Genomic DNA, 20803 nt, shown 5'->3' on the forward strand with positions numbered 1-20803 from the left:
ACGAGAGTCCACGAAAGGCTCCACCCACAAGGGTTCCACGAAGAAGCGGTCTTGTGTATTCCATCATGGCTTACGTCGACACAGGACTAGCCTCACTTGGGGTAGATCTTCACGAAGTATGCAATCTCCTTGCCGTTACAAATTTCTTGGTTCAACTCCACAACACGAAGTAGGAGGCTCCCAAGCAACACCTAACCAATCTAGGAGGCACCACCCTCCAAAAGGTAATAGATGCGATAGAACGATGAACTCCTTGCTCTTGTGCTTCAAAAGATAGTCTCCTCAACACTCAATCACTCTCTCACAGATTTCACGTGGGTGGAAGTGATTGATTTTGTGGAAAGCAACTTGGGGAGGCTAGAGATCAAGTTTCTAATGGATGGTTTGGAATATCTTGATCTCAACACATGAGTAGGTGGCTCTCTCTCAGAAAAATGGATATGGCAAGTGTGTGTGTATTCTAAATGCTTCCTCAACGAATGAGAGGTTGTGGATGGGTATATATCAGAATATCCTAAAATGCAACCGTTACAACATTATTGCCCAACTCGGTGAAATTGAAACGAATCTCGGTGGCACCGAGTTGCATTAAATGTGGCAACTTTCGAATTCTCGGTGAGACCGATACAGGAATCTCGGTGGTACCGATATGGTGACCTAGGGCAGTTTCCCAATCTCGGTGAGACCGATTTCAAAACTCGAACATTCCGATTCTTGAAATAGACAAACCAGAAAGTTGGTCAATGATTTTTGGTGACACCATAGTGGAAGTTGGTGATACCGAGATTCTAGGGTTTGACATAGGTTCTGTGTGTGAAAAAATCGGTAGGGCCGAGTGGAAATTGTTGGTGGCATCAATTTTGATGTTTAGGCTTTGGACAAACAATTTTGTGGGAGAATGACTCAGTATTTTTTGTGGCTATCTCTAAGCACTTGAGCAACCAATTCATCATTGATACCTCATCCCCTTTTAATATTATTGGCTTTCCTATGGTATCAAATGTGATTTTCTCACAAATATAAAATGTACAGTCTTTTAATTTGAAGCTTGATCAATCCTATCCCTTTCCTTGTATCAAGGGGTTTCTCCTCACAATCCTTTAGCTAATGCATATTTGAACTTTTCTGAAATATACTTGATAGAATCATTAGTTCAATGATACATATGTTGTTATTAATTACCAAAATCACCTTAGGGAGAAATTGTGCTTTGAAAGACCTTGCGCCTGGAGCGCCGTTCGAATGCACGTAGCGACGGGGGCCTCTTTCGTCTGCCTTTTTTTTTCTGCATGTGCGTGGGAGTCTCGATCAATCTCTTTCGTTCGTTTTTTCTTTTGATGGCCCAGTTTATTTTCTTTATTTGGAGGGGATTACGTGTGAAGGTACCTGGTTTGTAGGAGATGGCAAGGGAGACTAAAAACCACTAAGGTGAGAAGGAAGACGAAAAAACCACGAAACGGAAGCTACAAGTCCTCCTTTAGGAGTAAAGATTCCATATAGATTTTTTTTCTTTAAGCTCCTTCAACTCCAAGTTATTCTTCTCTCTCAAAAAAAAACTACATGTTTTTCAAGAAAAAAAGACTGATCAACTTCACTTTGGGCCCAGTTTAGATGATCGACTCCACTTTATCCCTTATAAAATGAGGGCCGCTACGCATCCACCCGCGGATGTTTAGTAAACATCTGCCACTTGGAGAGCCGTCCGATCTACGTGCAACCGTACTATCCGCTCCGGCCGGGCACCCCATAATTCTTGAAACGACGGTCGAGTTATAGAAACATTCGCTTTGTTGCAAAAAAAAACTTTAGATCCGTTAATTTCTGAAACAACGGTCGAGTTCCTGATACAATTTGCTTTGTTGCAGATTTTTTTCTTTGTCTTTCTGCAACATAGGTACTTTTACGGAAGATTTTTTTGCAACAAAGGTCATGTTTCAATAACTTTGCAACAAAGGCCAAGTTACATAAATTTTCGCAACGTTCATGATGCGGCTGGCGGCGGCCGGATGGCCAGCCGGTGTCGGGGGCGAGCGGTTGGTGGCGCGAGGGAGTGGGGGGAGGGGAGGGCCCCGGCATCGGGAGCGACAGCGCGGAGGGCCGGCAGGCGTCGGGGCGAGCGCCTGGTGGCGCGGGGGTGGGGGAGGATGGAGGTAGGGGAGGGCCGGCGGCGCTGCGTGCCACCGCCATCGTGTCGCCGCTGGCGAGTGTCGAACCTCCGACCTACGGATCTGCCGGTTGTCCCTCACTCCGCGCCACGTGTCGATCGAAGGAGGTGGGGGATGTCCCCCGCTCGATGTGTCGGTTGAGGGATAGACTTCTCCTTATAAAATAAGTACTCCCTCTGTTCCTAAATATAAGTCTTTTTAGATATTCCACTGTTGGACTACATATGGATGTATATAGGCATAGTTTAGGGTATAGATTCATTCCTTTTACTTTGTATGTAGTCCCCTATTGAAAGGGCAACGCTACGCGTCCACCGACGGATTATTTCCAATGATCCGTCACTTTTACAGCCGTTTGATTATCTCCATCCAGCCGATCTGCACGCGGGGCTTCATCCGAGCATCCAATAATTCCTGAAACGACGCTCGAGTTTCTGAAACAATCGCTTTGTTGCAGGGTTTTTTTCTTCGCGCGCGCTTCGGCTGATCACCCATAATTCCTGAGACAACGCTCGAGTTTCTGAAACAATCACTTAGTTGCAGTTTTTTTTTCTATGCACGGGTTTCGACTGGGCACTTGGTAATTTCTGAAACAACGCTTGAGTTTCTGAAACAATCGCTTCGTTGCAAAAAATAATTCCTTTCTCTTTCTGCAACAGTGGCCGTGTTGCAGAAACAACAAGAGAAATAACAGACTATGCAAAAGAACGTGCCTGATCAAGCATGGATCAAGCGATCCAACGGCTGTGTGGGTGGCGGAGCTCTCCGCGCGATCAGCCGGTAGAGCGTTAGCTTTTTCCCTATTGAAATGTCTAAAAAGACTTATATTTATATTCGGAGGGAGTATATACGAAGTTTGAGAAAGAAAGAGGTTTAAAACGCAAAAGCTACGCGCTGCCAAGGAAGGACCACCGCAATCGCCCGATCCCGCGACAGATACAGCGACATTCCGTTCCGGTGCCGGCGAGGCGACGACAGAGCTACAGGAGATGTCATTCTTCTCCCGGATGGCGTCGCGGCTGCAGCCGTCGACGCCGGAGGAGGTGGTCCTCTGCATCAAGGACTCCTTCCTCCCCCTCCCCCTCCCCACCAAGACCGGCGCCGGGGTAATAATCTCCTTTCCTAGCTCCGCTGCCTCTTATAATAATCTTGCCCGGATGAGGCCGGAGTCCATTCGTGCGTGCCTGCTCCATTTATTCTTGGATCACGCAACTGAGAGTAGAAGGTTACGATCGAAAGAAGGTTTGCATCAATTGGTGAAATTGGTCGGAAGGAAAAGCATGTTTCAGGGAGAGTCTTTAGGGGTTTGTGTAATTCTGTGTGCATGATCATATTGTCTCTACTCTCAGTTTGTATTCTTCACTGCCGTGGAAAGCTGCAACCTCTATATCATAATAATGCATGATGATGATGTTTGCACTTTTTGGTCATGTCGTGTTATAGTGAGACAAGTCATATACTCCCCCCGTTCCTAAATATTTGTATTTTTAGAGATTTCACTATGATGTACAGATGACTCCTAATTTGTCCATCTTCTTAGGCTCTCGAAGAGGTTGAGAAAAACATCTCCTCCTTGCGGAAAGTGCTCACTGGTGATGGAGAAGCAGGAGCAAATCAAGAGCAAGTTCTCCAGATAGCACTTGAAATTTGCAAGGAGGGCGTGCTTTCCCTCTTTGTTCAGAATCTGCCTTCCTTGGGTTGGGGAGTATGTCGTTTATCAACTAAATATGTTTATCTCTGTTTTTTTTTCATCTATCACTCTAGTACCGAACTCCCTAGCTCTGCCAAACAGGTAAGAAAAGATTTGGTTATTTGCTGGTGCATTTTGCTTGGGCAGAAAGTTGATGAGAATTATTGCTGTGTGAAGTATATCGAAGATCACACGGAGCTTTTAGATTTCCTAGTTGGTTGGTAAGTCATCTAGTTCTCCAGTTAATTGCAGTTGGAAGAGTTAACATGAATGATAATATCATGATTGCATAGATAGTTTACAAGATATCCCCTGTTTGCATGTATATCAAATTGCTTTTCCTTTCCATTATTTCTTTTACCTGATTTTCCGTATCATTAATATGGACTTCTATTATTGCCACTTGCCAAAGGGTCTTGCACTTGAAGCCTTGGAGGCCATGATTTAAATCTTCTGTGACAGCTTTCTAGTAACACTTGCTTGGTATACACCGTATCTTTGTAAGCTTGATTGGTTAACTCTTGCAACAGCTACAAGAAGTCGGACCTTGCACAGAACTGTGGTATTATGGTGAGAGAATGCGTAAAACATCCAACCCTTGCAAAGTAAGGCTTCAAACTTTTCATCTACTTAGGACATTATTTTGTTTGGGACTGCAATGATATATGTACCTAACTTTTTCTTAGTAAATCTGTGCTGACCTAAATGTAGCACAAGACGCCCGCTTACAAAATTGATGCGTATTTAATTTTCCCATGCTAGGAATCATTGGCTATGTATGATTATGTGCATAAAATTGATTGCATTCAATAGCATTTACTACGAAAACAAGGCTTAACAGCCACAAAGCTGCTTGCCCTGGATGCATTATCGCACCTTTCTTCTGTTGTTTTTGTAAAATACTTTAATTAAATTTACTAATTCAAATTCAATATCTATCAGACATGTCCTTGTTTCTTCACCACAACATTAAGTTGTTATCCACTTAGTCTTCGAAACAGCTTTGTCCCTCACATTTACCTAACCACATAAGTATCATCGGTGAATCTTTTTGTTCATCTCTGATGAAGTGGTTATTAACCATAATAGCACAACATATTCTGAAATAGAAATAGTTTGATAACTAGTTAAATTAACTTAGTTTCATTAATTTTGCATATATTTGATTTGTAGCGCCCTTTCAGATATATCTTGGAATCTGATAGCTTTGAGCTGTTTTTCGAGTATGTTGAGCTGCCGAACTTCGACATTGCTTCTGATGCTCTAAGCACCTTCAAGGTAAATCCAAATTTTGAGACCTACCTTTGTGTAAATTTACTCTTTATCACATATTGAATGGTCGTTCTTGACAAGATGTTTGCAGGATTTGCTTACCAAACATGAAACTGTTGTGTCTGTGTTCTTGAGCTCCCACTACGAGCAGGTCACTCTCTTTTTCTGAAAAATTCTGTGCGATCAAAATGACACAGCATTTCTTATTGTTGAGTTCATATTTTTGTACGCCATCATTGCTGGGTCATTACCTCCCTGACTCTGCCTTCTGCTTTTGTGATACTCTTAAAGATTTGCATTTTATTGTTGCTTGCCCTAATGCCTGCACAAATACTTGAACTGCTCAGCAAAATCTGAGCCAGATCACTACCCAGTGGCAGAGGTACGCAAGAACCTCCCGACGCATGGGTGGGTGGGGAAGACGAAATGTGAATGCCCGCGAACACCTCCCACACCCTCCCCCCAAAAAATATTTTCCTCACAAATGTTTGCACCCGAACGTAGCTCCATCACAGTCGCTAACTGTCTAACATAATGGATCAAAATGCTTAACAATAGCTGAACCAGATCACTAACAGTCTAACATAATGGATAGTTACATTCCTCTTGTCACTAACACTGTAACATATTTTGTTCAGTTCTTCGAACGCTACACAAGGATCTTAACATCAAGTAATTATGTAACAAGGCGTCAGTCGGTGAAGGTCAGACTATGTTCAGATGCTCTAGCTAATCATCTCATTCACTTGGAAAATAAACTAATATTGGTGTCTGTATTTTCAGTTCCTTTCAGAATTTCTATTGGAGGCTTCAAACTCTAAAATAATGAAGCGATACATTCAGGAAGTTCGTTTCCTAAATATTATGATTGGTCTACTGAAGGTATCAGTTTTCAGTTATAGCATATACTTTACTGTTCATCTGGGAATTATGCGACAATGAGATACTCTCTCCGATCCATATTAATTGTCACTGATTTAGTACAACTTCACTAAATCAGCGGTAATTAATATGGATTGGAGGGAGTAGCTTATTTTGGTTATTCACTACTCTGTGTCTTGTTAAGTTTGTATATAAAAGCCTCACTAACATGATTTTTCTTATGGATATTATGTAAAATTAATAGATTGTAATATTATTTTGATTCCATTTCAGTAGTTGTTATTCCATTCATTAGTTGGTAGTTGTTATTCCACCATGAACTTAAAATATAAAAGGTAGGCAACGTTTATTATTTTTGAGGAACTGGCAGTGATCTGCCTATAATTTAAAAGAGAGCCTTACAGAGTTAGCATTACAAGTCGAAAGGCCTATGGCAGCCCACAACGCAACCTGAAGCATGAGTATTAACCCACTAATCAGGCCTAGGGGGTGGTTCATTCTCAGAGTCAGATAGCCAATGAACGGAGGTAGTGGGCTGGAGAAGGAGAAGGTCCTGCTTGATCAGGTGAAGAGCTCCAGGACCTAGCAGTTTAGAATGCTCGAAGACGCGCATAAATGACTTTTAACCTGTATAGAACTATACATTTTGAGCGTAGAACAGTAAGGGAGGCATCTATACAAGTTTTTTTGGTGGCTACATAGGTTAAACTACAGAGAGTAACTGCTTGATAAGTATTTATAGGCTGCTAAGTGAATGTCAATCATTGTGTGAATACTCAAGCATTATATTACTCTTTTGAACTGGGCCTGTCTTTCTATATGAGTGTGCAATAGCTCCCTGCCCTCTTGACGAGGTTCTGTCCAAAAAAGAAAAAAGAATTACTGTCTTGAACACTCTTATCTTTTATCCAAAGGTTCCAACAGTTCTCTGGAAGTTCAGACGTGAATATACATCTGAAAGGATTCATTTATGAGAAATACAAACTTGCAATTTTTCTTAACGTTGATTAAGTACATACTCCCTCCGTCCCAAAATAACTGTCTTAACTTTGTACTAGCTCTAGTACAAAATTGTACTAAGCTTAAGACACTTATTTTAGGACGGAGGGAGTGTTTTTTTGCGTGAAAAGATTCTCCATTTCTCCACAAATATTATTAAATATCATGAGTCTACAGGTCCTGTCTATTTGTAGGAGTGTTACTACTAACCGGCATCTTTTGTAGGATTCAAGCAAAAACATCAGAATATGTGCCTTCCACGTTTTTAAGGTACCATCTTTAAGTGCACGTACATGGTATTTCCCCGTCAAACAAATTCTTTCTAACAATTTTTGTTGGTCCATTTCCCTGTGCCGAATTAGGTGTTTGTTGCCAATCCAAACAAGCCTCGTGGTATTATTGAAGCTTTGCGAGATAATCGCAGAGAATTGTTGAAACTACTCCACGGTCTTCCTGCAAGTAAAGGTAGTTTTGTGAAGTTCCCATCTTAGAACCCACCATAGACCAGCTTGAAATTGAAAAAGAACGATAAGTAGCCAGGAAACCGCTTGTGGTTGATTTGAGTTCAGACTTGAAGCCATGATGTCAACCAACACAAAAACTCGTGTACGTAATTTTTTTTATGGTTCCATTTTACAGGCGAAGATGAACTTGACGAGGAGAGAGACATGATCATTCAGAAAATCGAGAATTTGTAATGCCGATCAGCTATCAGAAGTTCTGACTTGTTTTGCCTATCAGAAGTTCAGAACCAACCTACCAAAAGTTCAGAACCAACACCCTGTAAACTTCCAAGAGCTGCGTCGATTTGGAGGACATTGCAGTTGGGCGAAGGATAGTATAATAAAAGCGCAATAATAAGATACTTTTTTTTGAGTTGCAAAATAAATAGATATACGTGATGTGTAGCATCAACAAACTCGAGCCAAGAATATTATTGCCGGTACAGTCTGGCCCAGTTTCTGTGACTTCCCCTCGTGGTGATTTCTCAACTGATAATCCATCAACAAGAAAGAAAATCTGAAGTCACAGCACAACGGAGAGCCTAGCTCAAAATCGGTAAATAAAAAGCAGTACAGTGGTAACAGAGAAAGGCTTTGGAGGTGCGTGATTCAGCTAGTTCCGTCCTTGGCGCGCACCCTGGCGATCCAGTTGATCATCCCTCTACTTGGATGAGGCTAAGGCCTTGCGGACCCTGGAGCTCACCCTGATCTTCCCCTTCGTCTGCTGCGCTTTGTCCCCAGCCTCAGCCTTGGCGTCCGCTGACGGCTTTCCAGCCATGACTGCCGGAGGTGGCACCGGTACCGGAATTCCCCCTGCCGCCTTCTCCGCAACCTTGCTCGTGGTTGCCGTGACGGTAGGAGTGCTTCCGTGGACCTGGCCATGCTTGTCACCTCCCTTGGCAGCAGCCGGTTTCTGTGGCGCCGCGGGCAGGATCACCGGTGCGGCCGTAGGTGCGGGAGCTTTGCCTGCTGGAGATGGCGCCGGTGCACGCGCCGGCAACACAATCGGTGGCGGCGCTCCCCCTGGTACCCCGGTAGGGGCAGCTCCGCCGTCGTGGGGTTGGCCCGTGAGGCGGCGAAGAGGCCCGAAGACCGGTCGGGCGTGGAAGGCTCTCTGAATCCTGCTACAGATGGTGGTCGGCGGCTTGCCGTCGGCGGCCGGCTCCTTGTTGTTCATCTGCATCACTGCTGCACGAAGGACAAACTCCGGATGCAGCAAAGTGGAGAAAGAACTGTGCTTTTATATATAGGCAGATGACATATACTCAGCGTCCTGGTGAAGTGAAAGGAATGGGAACGCATTTCGCTACATCTTCCTTCGCTTTCCGTCAGATCAGATGCTCCGCGCACGAACTCGACATATGAGCCGACGAGAGACGGTATCATATTCCTCGGGAATATTAGAAGTCACTTTTACATATACACTATTATCTCTTCCATTTTTAAATATAAGACATGTTAGAGATTTCACTACGAACTAATACATAGAAATAAAATGAGTGAATTTATACTTTACAATATGTCTATATAGATTCGTATGTAGTTTACAGTAAAATCTCTACAAGGTCTTATATTTCAGAACGGAAGAAGTAAATGAAAAGGCCCGCTTTGCAGCGCAGGTGGACGGTCCTTACTAGTGTTGTGGATACACACTAAATTTTGCTAGTTTTTAAATGAAGCTATGTACTACTTCCTCCGTCCCAAAATAAGCTCAACATTGTACTAAAGTTAGTGCAAAGTTGAATCATTTTTAAGTCATTCATTTTTAAGTCACTTATTATCTTCATAAAGATAAACGATGTAGCTTGCGATGTGCGCTCGCGGGTGGCGTACGCAAGCCTCTTCATCATGCATGCTCTCGTTACATTCACCGAAGGTGAGCTCCTCCTCCAACGAGACGCGCTCCGCCTTGTTCTCCTCAACCCTAGAGGGAGTACAGTAGTCGCTCAATCTGTCAGCGTTAGGGAGTCTATTGATATCGGAGACATTGTTTCGTTCCCTTGCCATTTTGATTGTTTTCAAGATCGACTCCCTATGATCAGCGTGGCGTCCCCACCACTGACTGCGTGCTCCCATGACGAGACATGTGGTATTGTGGTACACGGTGGCGATGCGGGTGTACATGAATGCACTCTTGTAGTGCTGGATGTGGGCCCTAGGTTTCCCACCCACAATGTGGCGCCCGGAGCTCCATCTAGTGATATAAGAGCAACTCCAACGGGCTGACACAAACGGACGGCGATTTTGTTTGCTTTTCGTCCGTTTGGGTCGGCCCGACGGACACCAATGTCCGCTTTGGCGTTTGGGTCGGCGCATGCGCCCAACGCAGGCCCGACCATTTCTGCCAGCGCGTGGAAAAAATATAGCATTTTCGAAAATATATAAACAAGCATTCATTAAAGATTAAAATCCGTCCACGAAGGCTGACGAGAGTCCACACGCCCATATTACATTAATTAAAAATAAAAAAACTAAACTACGAGGCAATCCTAGGCGGCGTCGTCGTCGACGTCGGGGCCAGTGAGGTCAACCAACGTAGGCGTAGGGCCGGCCCACAGGAACGTCGTGTTCCAGAGCGTACGTAGCTGCGTGCGCCTCCGTCGTCTGTCCCGCCGATGCGAGCTGTGTTGGTGTCGGTTGATGACCCACAAGTATAGGGGATCAATCGTAGTCCTTTCGATAAGTAAGAGTGTCGAACCCAACGAGGAGCAGAAGGCTCTGATAAACGGATTTCAGCAAGGTAATAACTGCAAGCACTGAAAGTAGCGGTAACAAGTGATTGTGTAGCGAGGTGAAACGTAGCAAGCAAAAAGTAACAAGTAACAAGTAGTAGCAATGGTGCAGCAAGTGGCCCAATCCCTTTTGTAGCAAGGGACAAGCCTGAACAAAGTCTTATAGGAGGAAAAACGCTCCCGAGGACACACGGGAATTTCTGTCATGCTAGTTTCATCATATTCATATGATTCGCGTTCGTTACTTTGATAGTTTGATATGTGGGTGGACCGACACTTGGGTACTGCCCTTACTTGGACAAGCATCCCACTTATGATTAACCTCTCTCGCAAGCATCCGCAACTACAAAAGAAGAATTAAGACAAAGTCTAACCATAGCATTAAACTAGTGGATCCAAATCAGTCCCTTACGAAGCAACGCATAGACTGGGTTTAAGCTTCTGTCATTCCAGCAACCCATCATCTACTTACTACTTCCCAATGCCTTCCTCTAGGCCCAAGTATGGTGAAGTGTTATGTAGTCGACGTTCACATAACACCACTAGAGGAAAAGACAACATACAACATATCAAAATACCGAACGAATATCAAATTCACATGACTATTATCAGCATGACTTATCCCATGTCCTCAGGAACAAAAGTAACTACTCACAAAGCATAATCATAATCATGATCAGAGGTGTAATGAATAACATCAAGGATCTGAACATAAACTCTTCCACCAAGTAATCCAACTAGCATCAACTACAAAGAGTAATCAACACTAGTAGCAACCTTACAAGTACCAATCGGAGTCGCGAGACGAAGATTGGTTACAAGAGATGAACTAGGGATTGAAGAGGAGATGGTGCTGATGAAGATGTTGATGAAGATGCCTCCCCTCCGACGAGAGGAGTGTTGGTGATGACGATGGCGACGATTTCCCCCTCCGGGAGGGAAGTTTCCCCGGCAGGATCGTCCTGACGGAGGTCTAGATTGGATCTGCTCAAGTTCTGCCTCGTGGCGGCGGCGAAACCACGAAAAACTCCCGTATGATTTTTCTGGACCAAGACCCTTCATATAGCAAAAGAGGGGGGCTAGTGGGCCGTCAGGGAGCCCACAAGCTTGCCCTGCGCCACTAGGGGGGTGGTGGCGGTGGGCAAGCTTGTGGAGCCCTGGTGGCCCTCCTCCGGTAGTTCTTTCGCCCAGTATTTTTTATATAATCCAGAAAAAATCACGTAACTTTTCAGGGCATTTGGAGATGTGCAGAATAGTGGACTAGGATTTGCTCCTTTTCCAGTCCAGAATTCCAGCTGCCTGAATTCTCCCTCTTCAAATAAACCTTGCAAAATAAGAGAGAAAAGGCATAAATATGGTACCACAAGTAATATAACAGCCCAGAAAGCAATAAATATCAACATGAAAGCATGATGCAAAATGGACGTATCAATTATGTCTTGCTATATAATTCTTGTTTAAGATTTTTTGCACGCAAGCTTCTCTCTAAATGGGAAGGTCCCTATATTGTTGAGGAAGTATATCGTTCCGGTTCTATAAAGATCACCTTTATATCTTTTGCTTCTATAAAGATCACCAAAGGAAGACAACTAAGCATTGGTATGGGCAATCCCCTTGGCTTCTGCCAAGCTTGGGGGAGTTGCCCTGGTATCGTATCACCTTTATATCTTTTGCTTTTACCTTTTTTTAGTTCTTTCCTTTTCAGTTTTTATTTCTTCTCTTAGAGGAATAAGTTTTAGTGTTTAGTTTGAGTCTTCTGCTTTTGTTTCTCCCCCGATGTATTCGAGCTTACGATCTATATAATAAAGAGTGTCTTAGTCAAGGGCTTTGCTTTGTGCCATGATCAAAATTATGAAAAGAACGATAGCATGAAAGATCTTGAGACGATCTTATGGAAAGTGATAACTTCACTTATGACACGTATGATGATTGAAACTTGTTGAGAATAAATCAACATAGACCTCAGTCATTGTTGCAATTAATAAGTAATAAGTAAAGAGAGGTTCACATATAGATATATCATCTTAGACACTTTTTACAATTGTGAGCACTCACCAAACTATTACATGCTTAGGAGTAGATGTTGGACAAGGAAGACAACATAATGAATTGTGTTTGCTTGGTTCCAAACAATGTTATATGATTAGAGATCCCTTAGCATGTGACGATTGCTTCCACCTCATATTAGCCAAAACTCCCGCACCAAGTAGAGATACTACTTGTGCATCCATAAACCTCCAACCCAGTTTTGCCATGAGAGTCCACCATACCTACCTATGGATTGAATAAGATCCTTCAAGTAAGTTGTCATCGATGCAAGCAATAAAAATTGCTCTCTGATATGTATGATCTATTAGTGTGTGGAAAATAAGCTTTGTACGAACCTGTGATGAGGAAGACATAAAAGCGACAGACTGCATAATAAAGTTCTTTATCACATGAGGCAATATAAAGTGACGTTCCTCCACACTAAGAGGACACACATTCAAACCTCAAAAGCGCATGACAACCTCTGCTTCCCTCTGCGAAGGGCCTATCTTGTACCTTTACTTTTTGCCCTTGTAAGAGTCATGGTGATCGTCACCAATTCCCTATTTTTGCCTTTGTCTTGGCTACCGTCACATGTTTGAGAAAGATCTATATTCATATATCAACTTGGAGTTGAGTACTTATGCCTTATTGTTGTTGACTTTACCCTTGAGGTAAACCGTTGGGAGGCAAAACTATAAGCCCCTGTCTTCCTCTGTGTCCAGCTGAAACTTCGACACCATGAGTACCACGTGAGTTGTAACAATTGTGGAAAACAAAAGAGATGATTGACTATGTGGATTTGCTTTACAAGCTCTTATTTGACTCTTTCTGATGTTCTGATAAATTGCAATTGCTTCAATGACTTTGGATTATTGTTGGTTACTTCTCGGTAAGGTTTTTGCTTCATGCTTTGCTTTGTGAAGGAATTGCTACTTTCCCATAAGAATATTTATGATGTATTGCTGTTCTATGTGTGATCATGGTGCCCTCATGTCCGTATTATGTTTTATCGACACCTTCGTCCCCAAACATGTGGACATGTTTATGGAACTTGGTTTTCGCTTGAGAACAAGCGAGGTCTAAGCTTGGGGGAGTTGATACGTCCATTTTGCATCATGCTTTCATGTTGATATTTATTGCTTTTTGGGATGTTATATTACTTGTGGTACCATATTTATGCCTTTTCTCTCTTATTTTGCAAGGTTTATTTGAAGAGGGAGAATTTAGGCAGCTGGAATTCTAGACTGGAAAAGGAGGAAATCCTAGTCCACTATTCTGCACATCTCCAAATGCCCTGAAAAGTTACGTGGATTTTTTGGGATTATATAAGAAATACTGGGCGAAAGAAGTACCGGAGGGGGGCTGCCAGGGCGCCACAAGCCCTGCCACCGCCACCACCCCCCTGGTGGAGGAGTGGGGGCTTGTGGGCTCCCTGACGGCCCACTAGCCCCCCTCTTTTGCTATATGAAGGGTCTTGGTCCAGAAAAAATCAGATGGGAGCTTTTTCGTGGTTTCGCCGCCGCCACGAGGCGGAACTTGAGCAGATCCAATCTAGAGCTCCGGCAGGACGATCCTGCCGGGGAAACTTCCCTCCCAGAGGGGGAAATCGTCGCCATCATCATCACCAACACTCCTCACGTCGGAGGGGAGGTATCTTCATCAACATCTTCATCAGCACCATCTCCTCTCCAATCCCTAGTTGATCTCTTGTAACCAATCTTCGTCTCGCGACTCTGACTGGTACTTGTAAGGTTGCTAGTAGTGTTGATTACTCTTTGTAGTTGATTCTAGTTGGATTACTTGGTGGAAGAGTTTATGTTCAGATCCTTGATGCTATTCATTACACCTCTGATCATGATTATGATTATGCTTTGTGAGTAGTTTCTTTTTTCCTGAGGATATGTGATAAGTCATGCTGATAATAGTCATGTGAATTTGATATTCGTTCGGTATTTTGATATGATGTATGTTGTCTTTTCCTCTAGTGGTGTTATGTGAACGTCGACTACATAACACTTCACCATACTTGGGCCTAGAGGAAGGCATTGGGAAGTAGTAAGTAGATGATGGGTTGCTAGAGTGACAGAAGCTTAAACCCCACTCTATGCGTTGCTTCGTGAGGGGCTGATTTGGATCCACTAGTTTAATGCTATGGTTAGACTTTGTCTTAATTCTTCTTTTGTAGTTGCGGATGCTTGTGAGAGAGGTTAATCATAAGTGGGATGCTTGTCCAAGTAAGGCCAGTATCCAAGCGCCGGTCCACCCACATATCAAACTATCAATGTAACGAACGCGAATCATATGAACATGATGAAACTAGCATGACAGAAATTCCCGTGTGTCCTCGGGAGCATTTTTCCTCCTATAAGACTTTGTTCAGGCTTTTACCTTGCTACAAAAGGGATTGGGCCACTTGCTGGAGCGTTGCTACTACTTGTTACTTGTTACTTTTTGGTCGCTATGTTTCACCTCACTACACAATCACTTGTTACCGCTACTTTCAGTGCTTGCAGTTATTACCTTGCTGAAATTCGTTTATCAGAGCCTTCTGCTCCTCGTTGGGTTCGACACTCTTACTTATCGAAAGGACTACAATTGATCCCCTATACTTGTGGGTCATCAACGTGCCATGCACCATGTCCTAGCGCGCCAGCTTGCACAACGCGTCGAAGTTAAGATGCTTGTAGCGGGCGTGCCAGGCCCATGCCGCATCCGTGCCACCGTGCGCTGTGAGGCACACATGTTGCCCAATCCGAAGCATAACAAAGTACATGCGATTTGGGGCTCTCTTTACCTTCGCGAGGAGACGTCACTACTAGTCGCGCACGTGCAACACCCCATCTTGGATCAGCACCTGGCAGCCGCTCTCATCGAGCTGGCCCAGGCTGATAATGTGAGAGCGCAGCCGTGGAATGTAGTACACCCGGTGACTGCGCTGTGTTCATCGGTCTTGCACGTGAGAAGGATCGTCCCACGGCCGCAAATGTTGATGACGGAACCGTCACCAAACTTGAAGTGCTAGTGACCCTCGTGTCGAGCTCGACGAAGTCTGTGCGGTCGCCCTTCATGTGGTTGGACGCGCCTGTGTCCAGATACCACACACCGTCGCTGTCGTTACCGCTCCCTTCGTGCCCGAGATGGACCTGAGCGGAGTCCTTGACAAGATGTACTGGGTCCCGTCCACGCCGTTAGGGTTGTGGTCGGACAGCCCGCATGGTTGGGCCATCAGCAGGTTATGCTCCTCGTCCTTGCCCCGGTCTGGACAAGGTTTGCGTGCTCCTTGATCCGTGTCCTGCACTCGCATGCCCAGTGCCCCTCCTTTTTGCAGTAGCGGCAGATGTTCTTGGACTTGTCCCCGTAGCTTGTCGCGGCCACGGCCGCGGCATCTGCCGCGTTTGCGGCCACGGCTGTTGCTGCTCGAAGAGTCGTCGCCCTCCCGCAACTTCATGCGTGCAGACCACTCCTCCTCGGTGAGGAGCAGCCTGTCATTGCTCTCGTCGGCGCCAGGCTGCGCGTTCAGCTCATATCTCTCCTCGGCGGCCTTCAGCCGCCCGATTAGCTCCTCGAGCGCCAGGGTGTTGAGGTCGACGAGGGTCTCAATCATGCACGCCATCTGCGATAAGGGAAGACAGGCGTATACCAAGTCGTCGATGCTCTCGCCGTCGTTGAACTTGATCGCCTCGTACCGACGATGGAGTGTCGTCGCCTTGGCCTCACGTACGCGGCTCATGCCGAGTCGCACCGTCTTGATAGTGTCCCAAGCGTCCTTCGTCGTGTCCATCATGGCGAGCGTGGACATCATCTCCGGCAGCACAGACCGCAGCAGCAGGCACTCCATTGTCGTGCTATGTGTCTCCCACTCCATGGTCCCTTCACTGATGGGGATCCAGAGCTGGCGTGCCTCGAGCATCACGTGCATCAGGAGCGCCCAGTCGCCGTAGTTCGTGCGTGTCAGCATGGGCCACGCCCCGCGGGTGTCGCGGATGACCCTCTGGTGTACAACCATGCCACCGCCGCTGTTCCCCGCCTCCGTCGGGCTCCTCTTCTTCGGGCTGCCGGGTCCCGTCATCTTCATAGGTCGATCAGGCACCTAGGCTCTGATGCCAATTGTCAGACGACCCCGCCCACGGCCAACTCTGGTGATCGCCGGAGAGAGAGAGAGAGGAAAAACAAGTGAAACTAGGAGGTTTTGCGTTGCAAACTACTTGCAGCTTTTCTGCAATTTCTTTGCATTCCAGATTCTACAACTGATTATAACAAGGAAATAGGCCACGATCAGGTAGTGGGCGTTGCCATCCCAGCGCCACCGCGCATCGCCCGTCATGGCACCTTGACCGTGCAGTCATGCCATCCCACGATCGAGTCAAGGCGCCGCACAAATCGCTAACTAACCCGAGGCCCAGCTCGGGGTTATTTTTTGACGAAACTGAAAGAAAATCTTAACATGATGCTAAGCCTGAACTGAAGTTTAAGCTAACAAACACCAAGGGCATAACCCCGATCACGTGCGTCCTACCAAGAATATTGATGCATGTCCTGTCTGCATGTCTATTGATCACCTGCATGTTTTATGTCATTAAACTTTTTATGAGCGCTGTAGTAAATTAGGCCATCTTCTTCCGCGTGCGAATTTCTTGAGTGCATTTCCCGAACGTGTGCATTTCAATCTAGGGAACAGGGTTTTTCTTACATCCATGACTCATGGACGACTAAGCAGCTTATGGAGTGTCCTACTAGAGTTGTTATAGGGGAATACTTCGACCTGGGACCTTGAACATGATTTTGCCGAGTTTCATGCTACTAGGTGGCGATGATCTGCTATACCTATCAGCCCGGGGGTCTTTGTTATGTGTATCCCTAATTGTCGTGTTGTTTCTCAAATTTGTTACAATCGGCGCATGTCCTTGAAGTCCAACGGGGCTTAAATTAGAATTACTGCTTGGTCAGCTGTTGTAGGCTCAAAAGACGTGTTGGAGGTGGCATGGGTTAAGGTGGGTAATGTTCCTCTTGAGAAAAGAAGTGAGAGAAACGTTCCCTTGGAAATCGATTCTGCTAGTTTTCATCGTCTCGAATTGGTGGAAGTTAGTTATAGAGATGTGCATTATTGGAAAAAGATTTATAGATGAACCCTCATTAATAACGGACAGGGTTTAGCATCCACCACTGTTAATATGAAAAATTAGCAGTGGCGAGCAACAAACTCAGTCGTCATTCGTGTTGGCGCAACAGTGGCGAGCGCGTGTTCGTGCCCGCTAGTGATAATAAGCATCCAATTTACCCATAGGACAAATGCTAGCCGTGGCGTTCACGAGCAAGCGTCCGTCAGTGTTATTTAGGTTACCAGTGGCGGGCAAGAGTAATTACTCGTCAATTCGATTTTCAATGTCGTGGCAAACTTTTGCCTAAAATTAGCAGCGACGAGTGAGTATGGCAGTGACGGTCTCTTATTTGCGCCCGCCACATGCTATCACAGCCCTCCTAACCTTAACCGCACCTTCATCCGTACCCATCGCCGCCCCCGGTTCTATCTCCCGTCTCGTACCAGCCGTCGTCCCGATTCTATCATCTCCCTCTTCCTTGATCCCCACTGCTCTACATCCACCCATTGGTCATTGCCGCCGCGGCATGCACACTCATGAGTCCGGCTAGATCTCCGCCATTCCTTGTCTCCGGTGCTCGCCGTGGCTAGGGTTCCAGTTCTGGCCTTTTGTCCATCGTTGGCGCATCTTCGACGGCTCCTCTCTGCCACACACAGCAACCGCTGCATCGCCTACAAACCTCTAAGGTGAGCAATGTACCTCACATCCCTCCTCTGCTCTAAGCCAGTGGTTGTGCCGAATTTGACCTAGGGTTAGTTAGGATATTGATCTTGTTTGGCATCGATTTACTATTGTTTAAGCTTGTGCAAAGAATATCCTCTAGTTGAAATGAGAGGGAGAAGGAAGGTGCTTTAATTTTTTTGGTTGACAATCATGTTTATGGAATCTGGAAGTTGCATTATGAAATAGGAAGTATTCATGTGTTGTGAGCACATGCTTTCCTTTAGGTATCGATTTACTATTGATTAAGCTTTTGCGAAGGTGTTCTCTCGTTGAGATGAGAGGAGAAGGAAGGTGCTTTAATTTTGTTTGTGGCGGGCAATATTTTTTATGCAATATTAGGCAACGAAAGAAATGTTGCATTTGAATTTCCTGATGAGAGAGAGAAGAAAATTATTACTAGATCTACAATCCTAATATAATTTCATGTTTAGAAGTAAATTACATATATGTGTATCATGCATAGCTAAGAATGTCTTCCTCCGCTAGCAGCCAGGGCAAGACACAGCCGCCCATAGCACACTCCTCCACCTCCGAGGTTACTACAAATCCCTCCTTCGCCTCCCGCTGAAGCAGTTCAGAGGTAAATTTTGGATAGAGCTGAACTTAATTTCATGTTGTTATGTTATTGTATGAATCCCTCTTATCGATTCTAATGTCACCATACAAATTAATTATGGATGATGATAGATGAATGTTTTTTATTCGTAAATATAATCATCTCATGAAGCGTGAACGTTTTAATTGGATTTCTCCAACAGTACAGGGCTTAAAAAGAGTGTAGAAAATATCGTGAAACGTTGATTAATTTCCATTTCGCGAGATTTCAGACACTCAATGTTCCATTTTTCAGCATAAGTCATGCCCAATTTTTCTTTGCATCCTTTAACTTATATAATTATTCCATAACATGAACTTAGGCAATGGATGAAGGATACCTCTTGTATGGCGACAAAAGGCTAGGCGCATGCTACAAAATTCACCTAATTTGAAGTGAGATATGTGTCGACCTTTAGGACGACTTTATGGAGTGGGCGGTATGTTCAGTTTAATTGCACAATTGTCTAACTATGTCACAGTTTTCTAATTTATGTTTTCTTTTTTTATCGTACTCAGTGCATTCCTTGTTGGGGAAGGGAGGATTTCATGCGCGTGGCCAACCTAGCAATGGATGAGGAGTGAACGATTCAGTTCGACATGATGTTGCTTAAGGATGACATTCTCTTAACCCTCACACTCACCAACGTGGGAGGGAGAACGTATTTCCATGATCAAAATTGGATGAACATTACCACATAATTACGATGCAAGCTGGAAGATCGTTCTTACTTTTCCTTCATGAATTTGAGAAGGGTGAGGGCGGCAACAAGATCTATCTGCGGTATGATGTCCAACAATCACCATAGTACCGCATCAGAGGGTATCTGCACCCACGGAAGCTACGAATACCGCCCTAGCTGAGATTAAGAAGATGATTAGAGAGACGATGGACTTATTTTCATGTTGTTATGATGAAGTTTAACTTAATTTCATCTTGTTATGTTATCTATATGATTTGTGTGAACATAGTTCCATATGCCTTTATGTGGTAAATAAGCATGTTTTATTCCTGCACATAGCCCATAGGGATCCCCTTTATGAACATAAAAATGAACGGCGAGAATTATACGATAATTTCTGGACACAACCCATAGGTGCTTGTTTACATGCTAAGCAATGATTTCTTTTGTAGCACGTAAAGGTTATTGATTCAATTCTGGAAGAGCTGCATACATCTTTTGTAGAGTTACTCCAGAATGAATCCTGAATTAACAAAAGTAACAAGTTAGATTCACTCTTTGTTAGATAAAACATGTTACCCATGTTATGTATTATTCATCATTCTCATCGATTGGTATTTATTTTTTCTCCGGGTCATGTATTCATGGTTTCATGGCTTATTCTTTTTTTGCAGTTGAGCTCCAATGGGAAAAGAATGGTTGAGTAGAAGGAGCAACCTCTATCATTTTCGGCCATTTCATTCTTCCCACTCTTCCCACTTTCTTTCTTATCGATTAAGAACATTGATGATCTTTGTGCAAGCCTATCTAAATTTGGAATTCGATGATGATGTATGTAAATTCGATGATGATGTTGTATGTAAAATGGATACCAACTTATATGCTATATGTGTTGGAAATATGCCCTAGAGGCAATAATAAAATGGTTATTATCATATTTCCTTGTTCATGATAATCGTCTATTGTTCGTGCTATAATTGTATTAACAGGAAGGAAACAGTAATACATGTGTGAATAAATAGATCACAATGTGTCCCTAGCAAGCCTCTAGTTGGCTAGCTCGTTAGTCAATAGATGATCATGGTTTCCTGATCATGGGCATTAGATGTCATTGATAACGGGATCACATCATTGGGAGAATGATGTGATGGACCAGACCCAATCCTAAGCATAGCACTAGATCGTATTGTTCGTATGCTAAAGCTTTTCTAATGTCAAGTATCTTTTCCTTCGACCGTGAGATTGTGCAACTCCCGGATACCATAGGAGTGCTTTGGGTGTATCAAACGTCACAACGTAACTGGGTGACTATAAAGGTGCACTACGGGTACCTCCGAAAGTGTGTGTTGGGTTGGTACGAATCGAGATCGGGATTTGTCACTCCGTGTGACGGAGAGGTATCTCTGGGCCCACTCGGTAGAACATCATCA

The 20803-nt window shown here is 44.3% G+C and overlaps 2 protein-coding genes across 3 annotated transcripts; one reads left to right on the forward strand and one right to left on the reverse strand.

Annotated features, from left to right (window-relative positions):
• Window positions 1-3063: 3063 nt before the first annotated feature.
• On the forward strand, window positions 3064-7832 carry LOC123445003 (degreening-related gene dee76 protein-like). Of its 2 annotated transcripts, none has more exons than XM_045121915.1 (11): window positions 3064-3271; window positions 3706-3870; window positions 3958-4076; window positions 4386-4460; window positions 5040-5133; window positions 5219-5278; window positions 5766-5831; window positions 5911-6009; window positions 7234-7278; window positions 7371-7473; window positions 7648-7832. In XM_045121915.1, exons 1-11 carry the CDS (start codon window positions 3155-3157, stop codon window positions 7704-7706), a joined length of 1002 nt encoding a protein of 333 aa, XP_044977850.1. In that variant the 5' UTR covers window positions 3064-3154; the 3' UTR covers window positions 7707-7832. The 2 variants fall into 2 exon arrangements, with proteins under 2 accessions (XP_044977850.1, XP_044977851.1); XM_045121916.1 differs by having other exon boundaries at window positions 4003-4076.
• Window positions 7833-7914: 82 nt separating this feature from the next.
• LOC123445004 (skin secretory protein xP2-like) lies at window positions 7915-8739 on the reverse strand. The gene has a single exon (XM_045121918.1). It carries the CDS (start codon window positions 8692-8694, stop codon window positions 8173-8175), a length of 522 nt encoding a protein of 173 aa, XP_044977853.1. The 5' UTR covers window positions 8695-8739; the 3' UTR covers window positions 7915-8172.
• Window positions 8740-20803: the final 12064 nt, after the last annotated feature.

The sequence above is a fragment of the Hordeum vulgare genome, chromosome 3H, assembly GCF_904849725.1.
Source record: "Hordeum vulgare subsp. vulgare chromosome 3H, MorexV3_pseudomolecules_assembly, whole genome shotgun sequence".
Lineage (NCBI taxonomy): Eukaryota > Viridiplantae > Streptophyta > Magnoliopsida > Poales > Poaceae > Hordeum > Hordeum vulgare.

Bases quoted from the DNA above. Each gene is read 5' to 3' on its own strand.
- LOC123445003 (XM_045121915.1), top strand. From the start codon at position 3,155: ATGTCATTCTTCTCCCGGATGGCGTCGCGGCTGCAGCCGTCGACGCCG. The intron at 3,272-3,705 runs GTAATAATCTCC...CCATCTTCTTAG, and splicing joins CCACCAAGACCGGCGCCGGG to GCTCTCGAAGAGGTTGAGAA. The intron at 5,832-5,910 runs GTCAGACTATGT...CTGTATTTTCAG, and splicing joins CAAGGCGTCAGTCGGTGAAG to TTCCTTTCAGAATTTCTATT.
- LOC123445004 (XM_045121918.1), bottom strand. From the start codon at position 8,694: ATGCAGATGAACAACAAGGAGCCGGCCGCCGACGGCAAGCCGCCGACC.